The following is an 18,329-nucleotide window of genomic DNA, read 5'->3' as shown; positions in this document are numbered from 1 at the left end:
GGTTCCCTGTGCGTGTCCAAGGCTCATGTTCCCCAGTGTTTCTTTTAGTCACCTTTTGAAAAGAAAAGTGCTGGCCCAGCTTGCATGCCGTTCTGTCCCCAAGGCACACCTTGGAGCTGGTCCCCATGGTCCTTAGGAATGGCCGTGGAATGGCTCCACATTGAATGGACCAACCCCTGATGTGCCCAGCCACGGCCAGTCCTTCAAGCCCAGAAATAGGAGCATGTCCCACCAGCAAGCTCAGGCCTGGAACCAGGACGTAGGCTTCCCCGGACCAGGGCTGGTCTCCTGGGCCCTCGGGAGCAGCTTGCAGGGGCGCCCGTCCTTAAACTTCCTAACTGCCGGTGGGAGCCGCGCCGCCCCCCCTTACCCGGCTTTCTGGCACGCATCGGGGCGGACTGGTGCTGTGGGTGTCCTGGTTTTCGGCCTCTGTGCCCGCCGCGATGGAGGGTCCCGCCGGGTGCCTGGGTCGGTGTGGTGCGCATGGGCCGCGGTTCGTCCCGGATCCCGATTCAAGCCCGCACCCCCACGGGGCAGCCAGGCGCTCCGTGTGCCGCCCGCGGCGTGCGTAAAATCGGCAGGGCCCGGTCGGCGCGCCGTGCGGCCCTTTGCAGCTGCAGCACCTGCTTGGAGCCGGCTCCGACTCTGCGTCCCCGTTTCGCAGATGGAGAAACCCGGGCGGGGCAGGCGGGGCTCGGACAGCTGTGCGGGCTCTGTCCTCCCTTCCAGTCCCAGCTTCTCGACCGCGGCCCTGACCTCACTTCTCTCGCAGTTTCCCCTTCTGGAGGTGCGGTGGCCGCTGTCCCTAACTTGTTGCTGCGCGTGTCGGAGGAGTCGCGCCCATAAAGCGCTCGGCGCGGCAGGCGCTACGCGCCCCGACCCTGCGCCCCGCTCGGACCCGGAGCCGGCGGCCCGGCGCGGGCAGATCCGCGCCTCGGGGCTGGATTAGTCGGGCCTGCCCGGCCCCGCCTCCGCCCCGCCCGCCCGCGCGCCCGCCGCTGCCCGCGCGCCGCCAGCTGTGCGCCCAGCCCGCGCCCGCCCGAGCGCCAGCCGCCTCCCACCGCCCCGCGCCCGACGGCGCCCCGGGCGCCCCCTCTGCCAGGGCGCCCCCTCTGCCAGGGCGCCCGAGAGCCGCCCGACGCGGCGGACATGCGCGCCCCGCGCGTCCCCGGCCGGATCTCTGGCTAAGCGGGGCGCGCCGGGACAGGGGTCGCCTGGACTGGCCGGACCGGCCGGTGCCCACGCTCGGCCACCCGCGTCCATGCAGCCGGGTTCCGGCTCAGGCCGCAGGACTAGTGGCCGTCGCCTGCGGAGCTCGCCGGATCTGCAGCGCCCGCGAGGTGAGAGCGCGCTTCGGGCTCCGGAGAGGAATTCGCGACTTTGGAGGGCCGGGGACGGAAGAGCAACCACCTCCTAGGGGAGCGGGACGCGGGAGAGGCCCCGCGCCTTCTGCCCACCTTGTCTCCCGGGAGCCGAGCGTGCGGAGACTGCGCCCCCCCACCCCCGGGGGCGCACGTGGCGGCAGGCGGGGATGCAGCCCGGTTGAGGGTCCTGGGCCCCTGGGCCCCGGCCAGGGCACTGGGGGCCGGCGGTGGGGGCGGGGTCGGGCGTCGTGGGGGGCGCGTGCCTTTGTTTGCGCCCCAGCGCGGAATCGGCCACCCGGTTCCCGGCGCCACGCTCACCTGCCCGGAGTTGGAGTTCTTTGTCTGGGGCGGGGCGCGGCTGGCTAAGGCTGCGCCGCGTGTCTGGGCCAAGGCTGCTCCGCGGGTTGGGCCCTCGCAGACAAAGCGCGCCGCGACCTCCGCCCGCGGCCGGGCTTGTGCGCCTCAGGGGGTCCGTGCTGGCGCTGACGCACTCCCTGCCAGGCATGCCCCTAGGCCGGACCGAGCCTGGGCCCGGGGACCTCCCACCTGTACTTGGCCCGGAGTGACCCTCCTTCCTTCCGCCCCCACACTGGCTCAGCGCCAGGATTCGAGGCTGCTGTGGCTGCGCCCCCCTGGGTCACCTCCGGGTAGATAATGCGCGGGAAGTTGTTAGCGCAGGTCCAGGGGCCCTTTTGGGGCCGCCCACCCCCTCAGGTCAGCAGGCCAGTCTGGAAGCCTCGTCGTAGAAGGGGAGCTAGGGGCCCTGGAGCGGGCATGGGTCCCAGAAGGCTGTCTCTGGGCATCTCTAGGAAGGGGCTGGAACCTCGGCCACAGCCTCCCAAAAGTCCCAGGTCTGCTCACAGCCTTCCTGGATGGGCGTGGCCACACCTGGCCAGGTGTCCTGGCTCTTCCTGTGAGATGGAAGCTGGCCAGCTGTGTGCCTGGGACCTGTGTGGGTACAAGGATCCCTGGGTCGCCCACCCCCAACTTCCTGAGCAGACTCCCATGCTGAGGGCAGGGTGTGCACATGGGGTGGCCCTGGGAGCACAGCCTTCGCCATCGCTGGTACCTGGGGGGGTGCGCCCTTGCCCTGCCGCCCCCCCCCTCCCCACCCCACCTTGGCTGGTACCTGGGGTGCCACCTCGTGGCCCTGGAGCCCGTGCTCCAGCCGGGGATGTTGCCCTGAACCCGCAGCGCCTGGTCGCCCAGGTCGGGATGTGGCGCTTGGGGCCAGCCCCCAGCAGGTCCCCAGGGGAGCACACCTTTCTGAGACGGCACCTCTCCTCCGTCCTCGGCCGGGTGTGCGGGGTGGTGGTGCCACCATGTTAGCACAGGTGGTGTCCAGCCAGCGTGGGGTGCAGCCCGGGCCGCGCTGTCCTTTGGGAGTTGTGGCGCCAGGCACCTAAGTGCTTCCCGCTCACCCTCTGACCTGCGTCGGTTACCTCGAAGGCCAGGGCCTGCGCCTCCGGGCCGCCGTTTGGGTTGGCTGTGGAATTGCGGGGCACCAGCTTCGCCTTTCTGTGCTCACCCGGAGACCCCAGCACCTCCCTGCCTCCTGGCCCCACTGGTGTCCACCCTGGAAGGTCATTGCGGCACCCTGGGCCCTGCCTGCTCGCGTGCCCCACTGGCACCCTTTGGCCGTGCTGGTGGCATCATGAAGGCCTTAGGGTGCCTCGTTACGGAGGGAGGTCGCTGTCACCCGCTCACCGGTGCCAGACCCTGCATGTCCAGCTGCAGAGGGGGCTGCCACAGGCCCGCTGGCCAGTAGGGACCACTCAGACCTGGGACCCCGCAGAGAAGACCCACCCAGTGGGTGCTGACGACGCGGTGGTGCCCTCAGTTGGGGGGTCCAGGAAAGCCACTCGGGAGGCTGGAGCCACCCCTGTGAGACCACCGAGAGAGGGGGTGGGGCCAGGGCCAGGGAGCCGTGGGTGCAGGGCCCCGGGTGGGGATGAGTTGGGACTGTGGTCCAGGGCCGTGGGAAGGCTCTGGAATGTTTTAAGTCCAGAGATGACTTGTTCTGATTTGGTTTTAAAAGACAGTCTTGGCTGTGTGGAGAATGGATCTCTAAGAGCTAAACCCAGCCCGGGCAATACTACCACCCCGGGAGTGGCACTGGGGCGCTGCACGGGGCCCAGGAGGGTGGTAACAGGGCCCTCCTGGACCTTGGTGGGGGCCCTGGCAGGTGGGGGCATTGTGGGTGGCTTTTGGCCACTGGGACTGGGGCAGGCAGGCCGAGCGGCCGCACACTCTTCGCTGACCCAGTGGCCTGTTGGTGGACGGGGAAATGGTGCAGGGAAATGAAGATCCGTGTGGGGTCGTTCTTACCAAGCTCCCGTGAACAGCTGCAGAGCCCTCCAGAGCACGGGGCTCCGCTCACGCCGCCTGCTGGTGGACGTCGAGGGCCAGGTTCTCACCCCGGCCACCTGCGCCGTTGCGGACCCCCCTCACGCTCCTCTGTGCACACTTGGGCGTGTGTCTCTAGGAGAGGAGGAGAGGTGGGCTTGGCCACCCCCAGAGTGGTCACGCTGCCTGCCACTCTCGACGGCGCTGGCCACAGGCCTGCACCTCGGCCGTCCCAGGCACAGAGAACGGTCCTGCAGCCGTGTGGGTCGGCATCTCCATCCCGTTCAGCGTTTGGCTGCCACCTTCGCTCAGGCGCTAAGCTGGGCACTTGCGCCGTGCCCTGCCTGGGGCACAGGGCCTGTCCTCGACTCTTCTCCGTCATCTGCTTCTGCCTGCCAGGCCGAGGTCCCGCGGGGCCCACGGGCTCCTGGTGCTGGTTCCCATGTGGGGGGGGGGGGCTTTGCAAAACCCCAGGGCTCCCCCCAGGCCACACTGGCAGGAGCCACTCGGCACCCACGTCCCCTGCTGAGCGGGTGGTGTCCATAGTTCTCTCCCCATCTTCACTCAGACCCCACTCTGAGGAAGCAGAGGGGCGTGAGCAGGCGTGAGCAGGCGTGAGCAGGTGTGCTGGGGCCCAGGACTGAGCATGAGCGGGTGGGCAGAGGCGTGTGCCGCAGGCCAGGCAGGCTCTCCACACGGGCACAAAGCTCACCTGTCTGCGGTCTTGGGGGCGCTCAGGGCAGGCTCACCCCAGACCCCACCTCTGACCTCTCCTCTCTCTGCAGGCATCTGTGGGCTCCGACAAACTCTTTGCCCCAGCGGCTGATAAAGGTACGTGTACCTGGCTGGTGTCCCCAGTAGTATGTGGCATTTCTGTGGTCCCTGAAAGTGTTCCAGCCCCCAGCACCTGCCCCCTGGGCCAGGACAGGCTTTTGTAACTCGAGTCTCTCAACCACGAGGGGGCATCCCCCCCTCCGCCAGCTGAGCTCAACAAAGAGGTGGGGGCTCCGGGAATTCCCAGAGCGAGGCCTGGCCGGCAGTGTCTCTGTCCGGTGCTGACTCAGAGCAGAGTCTCGGGAGTCTCTGCTCCGCCCCCGGGGCCGCCACCCCCCGTTGTTTGGAAGGCTGCGCCCGGATGTGCTTTGACAGGACCAGCCTTGCTGCAAGCACAGGTGGATGCTGCCAGTGACGCCCCCCTGGCAGACATGGCCTCTACACGCTTCACGTCCAAGCATCGCGCACAGCGGCTTTGGGCTGCGTGGCATCAGGGCAGGACGGGCACCCACAGTCCCGGCAGGAGAGCGGCAGCTGGTGCTGCAGCTGGAAACTGCCCAGGGTTGCGGGCTGGTCTGCGTGTCCCCAGCGGGGATGCTTCCGGACGGTGCGCACTGCCAAGTGTCTGCCAGGTGGGCCACGTCCTGCCTGTTTGCCCGGCCAAGCCTGCCTCTCTGCAGCCTCACAGCTGCTTTCGGTTGGGAAGGGGCAGGGGAGATGGAGAGAGGAGGGGTCCCCATGAGGCTAACCCCAGAGGACAGAGGGGTGCCGGGGAGGTTGGGTAGAGACAGTGCCCTGGGACACCCTAGTCGAGGCCAGCGGGCTCCGTGCTCACCCGTGTCCTCAGGGAGTGGCTTCCGCGGGGTGCAGGGCTGTGGCTGAGGTGGGAGGTGGGAGGAGACTTCCCCAGGGGCCCTTGAAGGATGGCTGTGGGGTCAGCGGCCCCTGAGGGCCACGGCTCCGCTGTCCCCAGGCCCCGGGAAGGAAGCGGGAAGTGTGCTGCGCCCTGAAACCTGGGTTTGCTCGTGCACACCTGGAGGAGGCAGGCGTCAGCTCAGGTCCTCCAGGGTGGACACCGCCCTCCGCCCGCCCTGGGGAAGGTCTGAGACCCTGCCTGGCACGGCCTCAGAAGGAAGATTTGGGGGTCAAGGGAGCAGCCCTGGGGAGGGTCCATCCACCCTGGGTGGGGACAGCAGCTGAGAAACAGGGGGTGACGGCAGCTGGGTGGCAGGTGGCCGCAGTCGGGAGCAGCTTCCCCACCAAGCTGCCTGGTGCCCTTGCCCAGGTTCCTGGGAGGGGTCGCTCCCCTCCTGGGGGTTCTGGAAGGGGAAGCTGGGCACCTGCATACTCGGTGCGGCAGCTGCGACGCGAGCTCTGGGCCTGCGCAGGGTGCAGGGTGGGCAGGTGCGGGCGCAGGAAGATGCAGGTGCGGTCACTGAGCTCCTGGGTTCGAACCAGTCCCCCTCTTGGGCCGTCCTTGGTGTACCTTGGTTTTGTCTGTAAAGTGGGGTCATGACAGCCACTACCCCCATGACTCCCTCTGCCGTGATGGCCTTGGAGCCGTCAGCTGCCCTCCTGGTGGTGGGGCTGGACCCCCGGGGCATCGGGTGTGGCCTGGGGCAGGGTGCGCGCTCTCCCTGCGCCTGGTTCGGTGGGAATCGGCCGGCAGCAGGACGCGCTGGGTGGCCGGGAGCAGTCGGAGAGCGGACTCCGGGGTCGCAGCTGCTGCTCTCCCCGCAGGCCCCGCGCGGCGCGAGAAGCCGGAGGCCAAGGCCGGGGCGGTGCCCAAGGTGTCGGGCCTGGAGCGCAGCCGTGAGCTCAGCACCGGGTGTTTCCCGCCCGCCAGCCCCGCGCCCCTCGCCACGCCCTGCGCCGGGGCCCCGCCGGCCCGCTCCAGCCCCCTGGTGAAGAAGGAGGCCCCCGCCCCGCCCCGCCACACTCCGCAGCCGCCGCCCGCGCCCCCCCAGCCCCGCGGCGCGCTCCCGACACACGTGCCTGCGTCCCTGGGCGCCTTCGCGGGCCCCGGCCCGGTGGCGCCCCACGGCCTCCAAGGCCTCAGGTGAGGGCCTCAGTGAGGGGCGGGGCCTGCGGGCCTCAGGTGGGGGCCTCAGTGAGGGGCGGGGCCTGCGGGCCTCTGGGGGTCCCTGGGCTGGGGGCCGCGGGGAGGGCGCGGGCGGGCGCTGAGCCCCATGTCCCGCAGCAGGAGCAGCAGCGTGGGCAGCGGTGCCGCCCTCGGCCTGGCGAAGCACGTGTCGCTGTCGCCGCACGGGCCGGGCCCCCACCTGTCTACCTCACACCTGGCGCTCCGGTCCCAGGCGCAGCACCAGCACCACGCAGCAGCCATGTTCGCTGCCCCCGCGACACTGCCCCCGCCCCCGGCGCTGCCCGCCAGCAGCCTGGGCATCCCAGGACACCCTGCTGGTAGGTGCCCTCAGCCTGGTCTCGCCTGGGCAGGGTGGGCAGATGCGGGATGCGACCCCCAGGGAGGGGCGTTCGGCGGGGCTCGGCCCAGGCCCAGGCCCCACCTTTTCCCAGCGGTCCCAGGCAAGCCGCGGGCATGCGCACGGGTGCAGGCACGCGCACAGACGCGCTCATGTGCGCACCTGCAGATTCGCTGCGGCTGGGGGGCTGTCCTCTGCTCCCTCCTGTGTCAGGGCTGCACCGCTGGGGCGCGGGTGGGGCCGGGGGAGCAGGGGGTCCAAAGTGAGCAGAGCCCCCCCCACCCGCCTCTCCCTCCCGGAGCTTCCGCTGGGGCCAGGCCTGAGTGGCCCGGGCAGGAGGATGTCTCCCCCGCTCCAGGTGCCTTCCGCAGTTCTGAGTCAGCCCTGCCCGGGTGGGGCAGCCCGGCGTCCGTGGACGGGACCCGGACAGTGGTCTGGGGGGGCTGGACACAGGCTCCCCAGGGTGGCGCCTCTGGAGCCCTCGGAGCTCTGCGTGGCTGCGGGCGGGCGGCGCCGCAGGCTCACCCTGTTCTCTCTCCCTCCAGATGCCAGCCTGCTGATCTCATTCAGCCAGCCAATCATGTATTGCCAGCCTCATTCGGGGATTCTGATTGGTACTTGGTCACAGGCCCCTCTCTTAGCTCCACCCCTGGGCCCGCACCTAGCGAGCGGCCACCGCGGCTTGGCCTGCCGAAACCGGGAGTGCCAGGTGACTATCCGCCTCGCCCCGCCGGGAGCCCGCGGCCGACGTGCCTCTCTGTCTCTCTCTCTTTTTCTCTTGTAGATCACGAGCTGCTCAGGCAAGAGCTGAACACGCGGTTTCTGGTGCAGAGCGCCGAGCGGCCTGGCGCCTCCCTGGGCCCGGGGGCTCTGCTGCGGGCGGAGTTCCACCAGCACCAGCACACACACCAACACACACACCAGCACACACACCAGCACCAACACACATTCGCCCCCTTCCCCGCGGGGCTGCCCCCGACGCCGCTCACGCCGCCCGCCGCACCCCCGCCGGTGCGTAGGCCCGCGTGCTGGCAGGGGCGGGGGGCGGGCCGGGGCGGGGACATGCGGCAGGCACACGCAGACACACGCGCGCACGCACACGGGCGGGTGAGGCCGGCGGCGTCTGCCTGGACAGTGGGGCGGTGCCCCGCCCGCCCTCTGGTCTCCCCTGAGTCGTGCCATGAGGTCCCCGTCCAGGGCCGTTGTCCTGGGCTTGGGCGGGTGTCCCGTGTCCACGTGTGGGTGACACATCCTTGGGGCCAGTTGTACCCACCATGGGTCCCCGGTGCCAGGTCTGGAGGCCCAGATAGGACTTAAGGGCCCCAGAGCCCGAGACTGGGTCCACGCGTGTCCCCTGGCCCCAGGCGGTGGCTCCTACGCAGCTGCCGTGTGGCCGGGCTTCCTGGCTCCTGCCAGTTGGTCAGTAGCTGGGTGTGTCCCGCATCCCGGGCTTCATGCCCCTTCCCAGCCAGGGCCCTTCTGGGCACACAGACCCCCACTAGAAAGGGGGCTCCCTGGTTGGAAACCTGGCCCCACTGGGCTGAGTGCAGGGCTGTGGGCTGGCGCGCTTGAGCCTGGGGGCAGCTGGCCGCTGCGGGGGGCGGCGGGGGGTGGGGAGCCAGGGTGGGCAGGTGCTGGGGCCCCCAGGGGGGCATCCGGTGTGTGCTGGGGGCCTCACCCACCTCTTTCCCTTCCAGTTCGACAAGTACACTCCCAAGCTGGACAGCTCCTACTTCCGACATTCCAACGTGAGTGTGAGTGTCCCCGGCGTTCCCCAGAGCCCGTCCCCGTGTGCCTGCCGCGGTGGCCTTGCGCCTGGCCAGGGCTTCGTCCCCCGCTGTGTCGGGCCAGGCCCTGGGTGCAGAGGGGGGACAGGAGGGGGCCCTGCAGCCTCTCCCTTCTCTTGCAGTTCTTCCCGCCCTTCCCTCCCGCCATCCCGGGACTGCCTGCCCTGCTTCCGCACCCTGGCCCCTTTGGGTCCCTGCAGGGTGCTTTTCAGCCCAAGGTACCAGCTGCTCCTGGCAGGTGGGGCGGGCACAGCGGTGGGTGGGGTTCCGGGTGGGGACGGGGCGGCGAGACTGCCCCACCCAGCCCTGTCCCAACCCGGGCACTGCCAGGCGGGGATATCGGGGGTTCTGGACTGGAAGTGCCCCAGGGAGGGGTGGCAGCGGGCAGAGAGGAGCACGTGGTGGATCCCGGCACCCCACGAGAGGCTTCAGCCTCGATGCAGGAGACCCCATCCTGACGGGACCCCCCAGTGTAGGCAGCAGCCAGCACAGGGGCGTCCACACCGCCGGAGGCTGAGGGCAGCAGGAGGCTGTGCCACAGCGCCTTCCCAGGACAGCGGGCGTGTGTGTCCCTGTCTCCCACCGTGGCCTTGCGAGGGGCACGAGGACAGGTGTCGGCCCCAAGTGGGCCCTGGGCCACTCCAGGTCCCAACCAGCCTCGACCTCAGGATGCCGCCGCAACTGCCACTCGCTGCCCACGGCTGCCCTGACGCCCTGAGCCTGGCCCCGCCCCAGTCCTAGCCGGGTGGGACAGGCCCAGGGGGTCTCTGGGCCCCAGACAGCCACCGCCGAGGATTCAGAGCCTGCCTCAAGAGGGGTGCATGGGGAGAGGGGTCCCCAAACCTGGACTCCCAGGGCTCCAGCAGCCGGGGGCATGGAGGCCCTGAGTCGGGTCAGGGGGTCTGTCCTGGCCAAGCCCTCTGCGGGCTGCTCCTGGGCAGGGCAGCGCCCAGAGGGCCATTCCCCGAGGGTGACTGCTTGGCGTGGTGTCCACTGCTCTGGCCCAGTGGGAAGGAGCCGGAAGGGCCAGGTTGCTGGCAGGAAAGCTGCCCACAGCCAGTCTCTGCTGCGGGTCATCCCCTCCACGGAGCCCCAGGCGGGGAGCACAGCCCGTCTGCCCTCAGCCCGTCTGCTCACACTGCAGCTCCCCCTCCTGCGGGGGCTGTCGTGGCCCCGGCAGCAAGTGACTCTCCCAGGGGCAGCCCACCCTCCCCGACACGGCAGTGTCAAGAGCCCCTCCCCACCGTCGTGGAAACCACTGGATGGAGGGAGTGCTGGTCTCTCCGGGAAGCCAGGCCCCCCGGGCAGCAGCGCCGAGGGCCCCACGGCTGGCAGGCCGGTGCCAGAGCCAGGAAGCCGGAGCCGTGGGGGTGGCCGTGGGGTGGTCCCGCACGCGCACAGTCTCTCTCTCCTCTCCCCTCAGACTTCAAACCCGCTGGAGGTAACGGGCCGGGCCAGTGCCGTGCACACGCTCCTGCAGAAAGCCCCCGGGGTAGGTGTCGCTGGGTGTCCCCCTGCCCCAGGGGGTGTCCTGGCAGAGGGGCCGTGTCCCCCGCGCCCCCGGGACTGGGCCTCCTGCAGGGCCTGGACCAACGCTCCTCCCTGTCCCTCAGGTCTCTGATCCGTACCGGGCGGTGGTCAGGGTGAGTGTGTGCGTGTCCCTGGGGAGAAGGGGCCGGGTGGCCCTGGGGGTGCCCGTCACAGGGGAACCTGGGAAAGGCAGGGGGTGGGAGGAGAGGCGGCTGCCCCACCCGCTGAGCCGTGCCGGGTCCTGTCGCAGAAGCCGGGGAAGTGGTGTGCGGTGCATGTGCAGATCGCGTGGCAGATCTACCACCATCAGCAGAAGATGAAGGTGAGGACAAACCCGGGGCCCGGCACGTGGTGTCCCCATGTGCTTCTGGGACGCCTCGGGTGCTGGTGGGAGGCTCCTGCCGGCCTCTGAGGCTGAGGTGAGGGGCGTGTGGAGGCCCCGTCTCCAGCCTGGGGTCAGACCTGGAGGGTGGGAGGGCGCCAAGCGAGCCTGTGTGTGTTCACACGCGTGTGCTCACGTGTCTGACCCGCAGGCATTGGCTGCCTGCCCCTGCCTTCCCCGGAGGGGGCCGTCCTTGTGCCCCTGGGATGTTCAGGGAACCTGCTGGCTCCGCCCACAGTGGGCCCTCTGCCCTCCCTCTCCCTGACATTATTGAGCGCCTGCTGTGTGCCTGGGTGTTCAGCAGTGCACCGGGCATACCCGAAGCACTCACAGAGCTGATGTGCTCCGAGGTGGGTGGGCAGAGAAAGATGCAGCCCCACGGGTGGCTGGAGGGGCACAGTCCCTGCCGGGGAGGCAGGACAGCCAGACGGTGGCCTCAGCCCCAGGGGACCCTGCGCCCCTGCTGTCCCCAGCACTGCCCCAGGTAACACACGTTTCCTCTGTGGCACTTGTTAAGAATCATCACGTCCTGCATGCGCTTTGAGAGGGATCTGTGACGAAGGACTGTGTGTCTTGACGTGTGAACGTTTGGGTGGCACCTCCCGGGAGACGTGGCCGGGACTCGGAGATGCTCCCGGTGCGGTGCCAGTGAGAGTGGTGGGCGGGAGGTGGCGCACGTGGCCCCCGCGACACCCGGCTGCACCCTGGTGGGCACGGGGCGCCGAGGTCGGGTCTCATGCAGGGCGAGGGTGCCCCGAAGTCACTGCGGCCCTGCGGAAGCGGGTGATAGGCCCAAGCGCCGTTTGGCCCCAGGACGGGCAGGGCGGGAGGGTCGCTGGGACTCGCTCGGCCCCTGCGGCTGCAGCCGGGAGGGCACCAGGGTCCCTTGTGGCTGCCCCTGAGCCCCGAGCCATGTACCGCGTTCTGCGTGGCGGCCACGGCCCTGCCATGGGGCCGGTGCAGATGGGGGACAAGGGTTAGTTTTGTTTACTCTTAACAAATTTAACTTTTAAAACTGATACTAAATTTGGTCATGGGGAAACCCTTAACCATATTTGGAACAACTTAGCTCCATTTTTGAGAATCTAACTAGAAAAAAAGTATTTCCAATGCAATGTCCCCAAATTGAGCTGCACTGTACGTGTAAAGTATGCACCAGGCTGCAAAGACCCCACACGCATGCTGGAACCGCTTGGCAACCCGTGTCACTGCGCCGTGTGGTAACGACGCCCGATTGTCCCGTGTCGGGAGCTTGGCAAGCGCCAGCCACCTGTGTCCCCGTCGCCCTGGCAGCCCCGTCCTCTCTGCAGGTGCCGCTGGACCCACACAAGCTGGAGGTGGGCGCAAAGCTGGACCTGTTTGGCAGACCCCCCGCCCCGGGCGTGTTTGCCGGGTTCCACTACCCGCAGGACCTGGCCCGGCCGCTCTTCTCCAGCTCAGGTGAGACCCGGCGCCTGGGGGTGGGGGGGGGGAGAAATGTCTCCCCTGTCCGGCCAGCTCGGGGCGTTTTTGCTTTTGGACACCCCCCCACTTACGCCAGGAGGGAGCCCCGTGATATGTGATGTGCCACTGGCGGGCTCGTCCCTCGCCCTGGCGTCCCCTCCCCCAAGGCCCCTGTTCTGACGTCCTGCGCCCGCCCACCGGGGCGGAAGCAGCAGGTGGGAATCCCCACTACCCCCCGGCCCTTGTCCCCCGGCCCCAGCCCCCCAGGAAGGGAGGTGGCAGCCCCGCCGAGGTGGTCCCAGCTGCGGCCCCAACCCCGCCCTGCTCTTGCCCCCCTACCCGCCGTGCATGCGTCAGGGCCCTCTCAGCTCCGCGCAAAGGTCACATCTGCCTGTTCCCGCAGGCACCGCAGGCACCGGGGCTTTCCTGGAACCGGGCACAGAGTGCACCTCACTTGGAGGGAATCCCTCCTCTCCCTTCGTACCTGTGAGCGGGCGTCCTCCCTCCTCTCCCTTCCCACCTGTGAGCGGGCGTCCTCCCTCCTCTCCCTTCCCACCTGTGAGCGGGCGTCCTCCCTCCTCTCCCTTCCCACCTGTGAGCAGGCGTCCTCCCTCCTCTCCCTTCCCACCTGTGAGCGGGCGTCCTTCCTCCTCTCGCTTCCCACCTGTGAGCGGGCGTCCTCCCTCCTCTCCCTTCCCACCTGTGAGCGGGCGTCCTCCCTCCTCTCCCTTCCCACCTGTGAGCGGGCGTCCTCCCTCCTCTCGCTTCCCACCTGTGAGCGGGCGTCCTCCCTCCTCTCCCTTCCCACCTGTGAGCGGGCGTCCTCCCTCCTCTCCCTTCCCACCTGTGAGCGGGCGTCCTCCCTCCTCTCCCTTCCCACCTGTGAGCGGGCGTCCTCCCTCCTCTCCCTTCCCACCTGTGAGCGGGCGTCCTCCCTCCTCTCCCTTCCCACCTGTGAGCGGGCGTCCTCCCTCCTCTCCCTTCCCACCTGTGAGCGGGCGTCCTCCCTCCTCTCCCTTCCCACCTGTGAGCGGGCGTCCTCCCTCCTCTCCCTTCCCACCTGTGAGCGGGCGTCCTCCCTCCTCTCCCTTCCCACCTGTGAGCGGGCGTCCTCCCTCCTCTCGCCTCCTACCTGTGAGCAGGCGTCCTCCCTCCTCTCGCTTCCTACCTGTGATCAGGCGTTGCTCCCACACAGGAGACCTCAGAGTGACTCCCAGGTGCCGTCTGTTTCACTGATACTGGGGTTGGCATTTCTAAAACTACATTTCTTAGCTGGCCGTTGCTAGGAAACAGGATCTGTACCGTACTCTCTGCATCCGGCAGTCTTGCCTAATTCTTACAAACGCAAAGAAATTCAAACGTAGATTCTTTCAATACTGTTTGTGTAGAAAGTCATCTCTACAAGTGACAATTCTGCTTCTTTATTCCGAACCAGATGAGTCACCTTGATGTGTGAACTGTGGACATATTTCTGGGGTCACTTTGCCAACATCTTGTTCCTGACGTGTTATCCCGAACGGCCGTGCATTCCCCTTGGTCGTACTGAATATCCGGTTCTGCCGTGAAGGCTGTTTGCGCTCGTGGGTTAGGGGATTCCCTTTTTCCTGCTCTCCGCCCTGAGGGGGCCCTGGCCAGAGTTTGAGCTGCTGGCTTTGTGGCTGTAGGACGCCGCAGCTTCCGTTTCTTCCTGAGCCCGTTGGGTCGCTCGAATGTTTCCAGCCGGGAGTCGGTCGGTGCAGCCCTGCTCACCCGTCTGCGTGGAGCTGTCCCCAGCTCCCGGCCCCGCAGTGCCCGGCCCCGCTCAGCTCTGCCTCACTTTCCCCTTCGTTAACTGCGCCGGAGGTTCTGTTTCTTCCCCGAGTGGAAAGGAACAGCCGTGACTTGGTGCCCGCCTGGCACGTGCTCACTGGCTCTGCGGTCCTTCCCCGGCGGGGGCTGGAGGTTCCAACGTTAACTCGCGGCTTCTCCCACGTGTGGGCTTCAGGCAGCCGGGTCTCCTCCGCTCCCCACGGCCTTGGCGGGCTGTTGCAGCAGCGTGGCGGCTGTGCGGTCCTCTCCAGGGTAGACGTGGGTGTCGACTTCCCACGTGGAGCCCTAAGCAGGCCCTGCCCCCCGCAATGTGGGGGACGCACCTGCCGGGGCCCACAGGTGGCCGTCCCCAGGATCAGGGCCAGGAGGGACCTGGAGCAGCCAAGCTGGTCTCGCCAGAAACCCGTCCTCTGGAGTGAAGGACGCCCCCCTACCGAGTGCAGGGCGTGACACTGGCCCACACCAGGGCTGGGGGTGTCGCTGGGAGCCAGGGCAGGTGCTGAGGTGGCACCTGTGGGCTGGCCCTGTGCCCGGGGTCACACAAGTGGCCGCCTCGCTCAGTGCCCCAGACAAACCCATGTCTGTCAGGCCTGTCGTAAGTAGCAGGGGTCATTTAGCAGCTCTCCTGGGTCAAGACTGCGGTGTGACTGGCTTGGGAACAGCCAACCAAGGCCACTCCCATGGGGACGCCCCCTCTGTGTCCCTGCCCAAGCCGTGGCCCCCTTCCTCCGGGCACCTCCGTCCCTGTGGCCGCGTCCCAGGGCGGCCACTGCAGCCCCAGCCACATCCTCCAGGTGTCGGGAGGAGAACGAGTCCCGCCCTGCCCTACCGGACACACCTTCACCCCACGGCCGGGCCGTTCCGGACAACAGGCAGCAGAGGTTCCCTCAGGAAACCGGGGTGCCCCCCCCCGGGAACCGCCCTGTGGACGGGGGCCCCAGGTGCAGCTCCGGGCCTCTGTCAACTTGTCTCCCCTGCAGGTGCCGCCCATCCTGCCACCAACCCCTTCGGACCCTCAGCTCCCCCCGGCAGCTTCCTGCCCACCAGTCACCTGGCAGGTGGGTGCCCCGGCCCGGGGGGTGGGGTCTGGCTTCCTCAGCAGACTCAGGGTTGGGGGTGTCAGGGCAGGAGGGTAACCCTGAGCCTCAGGGCACCCCTGGGATCACATAGGGCCCCCCCTATCAGGCTGGGGAGTCACGTGGGAGTCCCAGCTGAGCCTCGCTGACCCCTGACCCCTGGTTGCCCCCCAGACCCTTTCAGCAGGTCGAGCAGCTTCGGGGGCCTGGGGAGCTTGGGGAGCCATGCCTTCGGGGGCCTGGGCAGCCACGCTCTGAGTAAGTGACACACACGTGCAGCGCTCTCCCCAGCTGGGCGCACCCCCTCGTAGTGCCCACTCGGGACCCAGGGGATGGCAGGGCCCCCATGGGGCACAGTCAGCAGGTGGGGGCCGGACGGCTGGCCTCACACTCCCTGGGTGCTGCCCCCAGCTCCTGGCGGTGGCAGCATCTTTGCCCCCAAGGAGGGCTCCTCGGTGCACGGCCTGCCCAGCCCCCACGAGACCTGGAACCGGCTGCACCGGGCACCACCCTCCTTCCCCACGCCACCCCCGTGGCCCAAGTCCATGGACACAGAGCGGGTCTCAGCCCTGACCAACCACGACCGAGAGCCAGACAAGGGCCTGGAGGAACGTGAGCGGTGAGTGGCGCCCGCCCAGCCTTCCCCTGCCCCACCCCTCCACGCCCCCACCCTGCCCTGCCTGGTGCAGAGACCTGGGGGCTCGGGCAGGTCGGACCTGGCCCTGCCTCCGACTCTCCCCATGGAGACGGGGCCGGGATAGGCCCTGGTGAGCACAGCCGTGTGCTGGCCACTGTGCCCTGGGGGTGCACACGGTGGGGGGGTGGCCACTGCACATCCTGGGGGTGCACACGGTGGGGGGGTGGCCACTGCACATCCTGGGGGTGCACACAGTGGGGGGGTGGTCACTGCACATCCTGGGGGTGTACACAGTGGGGGGGTGGTCACTGCACGCCCTGGGGGTGCACACGGTGGGGGGGGTGGTCACTGCACATCCTGGGGGTGCACACGGTGGGGGGGGTGGCCACTGCACGCCCTGGGGGTGCACACGGTGGGGGGGGTAGCCACTGCACGCCCTGGGGGTGCACGTGGTTGGGGGGGTGGCCCAAGGCGCCCCTGCAGACATGGGCTCAGAACCCCTCGCCCGCCGCAGGGTGGCCCCAGCCTTCCTGAGACCTTCCTCTCCAAGGACAAGGTGGGGGGCTGGAGGACCCGCAGTCTAGGGTGGGTGGATGTCAGCCCTCCACGCGTGGGGTGGGAACCAGAGTTTGAGGCAGCAATTCCATGGCTGGGGCAGCCGGCATCTCCCCGAGAGCCCCCTTGACCCCCCCCAAGGACTGGAGGCCCCTGACTGCCCACGGTCCCAGCCTCAGTGCCGGTGCAGAGCTTTGTGGTTCGGCTCCGGCTGCTTCTAGGTTGTTTGCCAGGGGGAGGGAAGCCTGGGGTGTTTGGAGATTGGGGGGGGGTTCTGTTGTCACCACCAGTGTGTTGACAGGGGCACTACTGGCATCTGCAGAAACTCGGGGTGCTAAAAGGACCCCCCCACACACACACACCAGGGAACGTGGGCCCTGCAGGTGATGAGAACACAGCCTTCTAGGGGCTGCCAGCTGGAAGAGCCACCTCAGACTGACCACACTTGTCCTGACACCCCAGGGACCTCCTGGAGAAGACGCGCCTGGTCAGTCGAGCATCGCCTGCTGCTCCTGTGGGCCACGCTGTCAGCAGCCTCCTGCTCCGCGGCCAGGGCGAGCTGGGCCGGTCCGGGGTCCCCGCGGAGCGCGAGGCCGAGCCCCGGGTCAAGGAGAGCTGCTCGCCCGCCAAGGAGGAGGGCGCCAAGCTGGCCGCGCGCGCGCCCTCGCCCTACAGCAAGGCGGCCCTGGGCGAAGGCCTGCGCCTGGCCGGCCTCTTGGGCCGGGAGCCGCCGGGGAAGCCCCCCGAGGCGCCGGCCGAGCGGCCCCAGGGCGACGTGAAGGTCAAGGAGGAGCGCAGGGAGGACGAGGCGGCTGAGCCGTCCGCGGGCGGCCTGCACCCCGCACCCGCGCCGCTGGGCGTGGGCCGCGAGCGCCTGGGCGCGCCGGGCTTCGCGTGGGAGCCGCTGCGCGACGCCTACCGCGGCCTGGAGCTGCCGCGCCGCGCCTTCCCCGCCGGCCCCGGCGCCCTCTTCGAGCCCCCCGAGCGCGCCTACCGCGACCGCGAGCCGCACGACTACAGCCCCGAGCGCCTGCGGGGGCCGCGCCGCGAGGAGCTGGAGCGCGCGCGGGGCCCGGGCCCCGACAGCGCCCCGCACCTGCCGCGCCTCGGACTCCTGGCGCGGACCCCGCCGGCCGCCGCCGCGCTCGGCGCGCCGCCCCCGCTGGTGGCCGGGCCGCCCACGCCGCCCGCGCCGCGGAGCAGGACTAGCCCGCTTGAGGGCCTCGGGCCCGGCGACGCGCGCGCCTACTCCCCGTCCCGCAACCCCCAGGAGGTGGAGGCGCGGTAGTCCCCGCGGGGCGGCCGGCCGAGGGACCCTTTTACGAATGCACTGCTGTAAACTTTTCTAAATGTACATTTCTAGAACTTAAGCACAGCTCCATCGAATCCTGGGGTGACATGCTTTTCCACGCGAAGTCTGCGGGGTTGGGGAATTTAATAAACAGCTTTTCTGGGGGTGGCCTTTTGTTTTCCGAGCTTGAGATTAGGCTACTGGGAAAAAAAAAAATCAAGTTTGTACCTTTTTTCCCCACAGGTGAGAAGCGTTTTTAATGGATTTGTATTTTTCTTAATTTTGTGCTCTTTAGACACTTAAAAGAACCAAAAAAGAAACTTTTTGCTTCTTGATTTTTTGTGTTGGGGCTTGCAAGGTCGCAGGCCCGGACCCCTCCCCAGAGCCCCAGGGTTTGTCTCGTTTATGGAGAAAACACGGTCACTTTGTCCAGCGCACTGTGAGGCCCCCGCTCGGGCCGGCCCTGGCCCTCCCTCGGTACTTGGAACCGAAGTCACAGATATATATTAAAATAATAATTAATAATAATGTACAAAACTTTGTTTTTTGCCTTATTATGCAGAAGTGTAAGGATTTCTTTTTTGGTTTGTTTTTTTTAAAAACAAAGGAAACGTGTACATAGTCTGTTGATATAAATGTACGACGTTATTAAATTCTTACCCTAGGTAGACTTTATAAAAGTGGTTTCCGGAAACCCCTCTGGTTATTTGTTTAACACGGTCACAAAACGCCCACTGGCTGCGGGGGGTTTAACCGCAGCAACTGCCCTCAACTATGCAAGAGCTCCGAGGCGGGACCGGCTGTCCGCGAAGTCGCGCAAGTCCCGGCCCCGGCTGCCCCAGCCCGTGGGTGCCCCCCGGTGGCCGCCCCAGCCCGTGGGTGCCCCCCGGTGGC

The 18,329-nt window shown here is 68.2% G+C and overlaps 1 protein-coding gene across 1 annotated transcript in view; it reads left to right on the top strand.

Moving 5' to 3' along the window:
- FBRSL1 (fibrosin like 1) overlaps positions 1 to 17,909 on the top strand; it is a 68,850-nt gene extending 50,941 nt beyond the window's left edge. The window contains exons 6-20 of the mRNA XM_069496739.1: positions 4,496 to 4,541; positions 6,225 to 6,543; positions 6,685 to 6,905; positions 7,710 to 7,936; positions 8,623 to 8,679; positions 8,835 to 8,930; positions 10,136 to 10,204; positions 10,326 to 10,355; positions 10,493 to 10,564; positions 11,935 to 12,064; positions 14,857 to 14,934; positions 15,127 to 15,210; positions 15,364 to 15,571; positions 16,607 to 16,826; positions 16,893 to 17,909. Coding sequence (XP_069352840.1) covers positions 4,496 to 4,541; positions 6,225 to 6,543; positions 6,685 to 6,905; positions 7,710 to 7,936; positions 8,623 to 8,679; positions 8,835 to 8,930; positions 10,136 to 10,204; positions 10,326 to 10,355; positions 10,493 to 10,564; positions 11,935 to 12,064; positions 14,857 to 14,934; positions 15,127 to 15,210; positions 15,364 to 15,571; positions 16,607 to 16,826; positions 16,893 to 17,432 — 2,397 coding nt within the window. The 3' untranslated portion in view covers positions 17,433 to 17,909. The remainder of the gene's footprint in view (positions 1 to 4,495; positions 4,542 to 6,224; positions 6,544 to 6,684; positions 6,906 to 7,709; positions 7,937 to 8,622; positions 8,680 to 8,834; positions 8,931 to 10,135; positions 10,205 to 10,325; positions 10,356 to 10,492; positions 10,565 to 11,934; positions 12,065 to 14,856; positions 14,935 to 15,126; positions 15,211 to 15,363; positions 15,572 to 16,606; positions 16,827 to 16,892) is intronic.
- Positions 17,910 to 18,329: the final 420 nt, after the last annotated feature.

The sequence above is a fragment of the Eulemur rufifrons genome, chromosome 21 (assembly GCF_041146395.1).
Source record: "Eulemur rufifrons isolate Redbay chromosome 21, OSU_ERuf_1, whole genome shotgun sequence".
In the NCBI taxonomy this organism is placed as follows: domain Eukaryota; kingdom Metazoa; phylum Chordata; class Mammalia; order Primates; family Lemuridae; genus Eulemur; species Eulemur rufifrons.
Note: the sequence above shows the minus strand (reverse complement) of the source record. Positions and strands in the feature narration are given on the sequence as shown.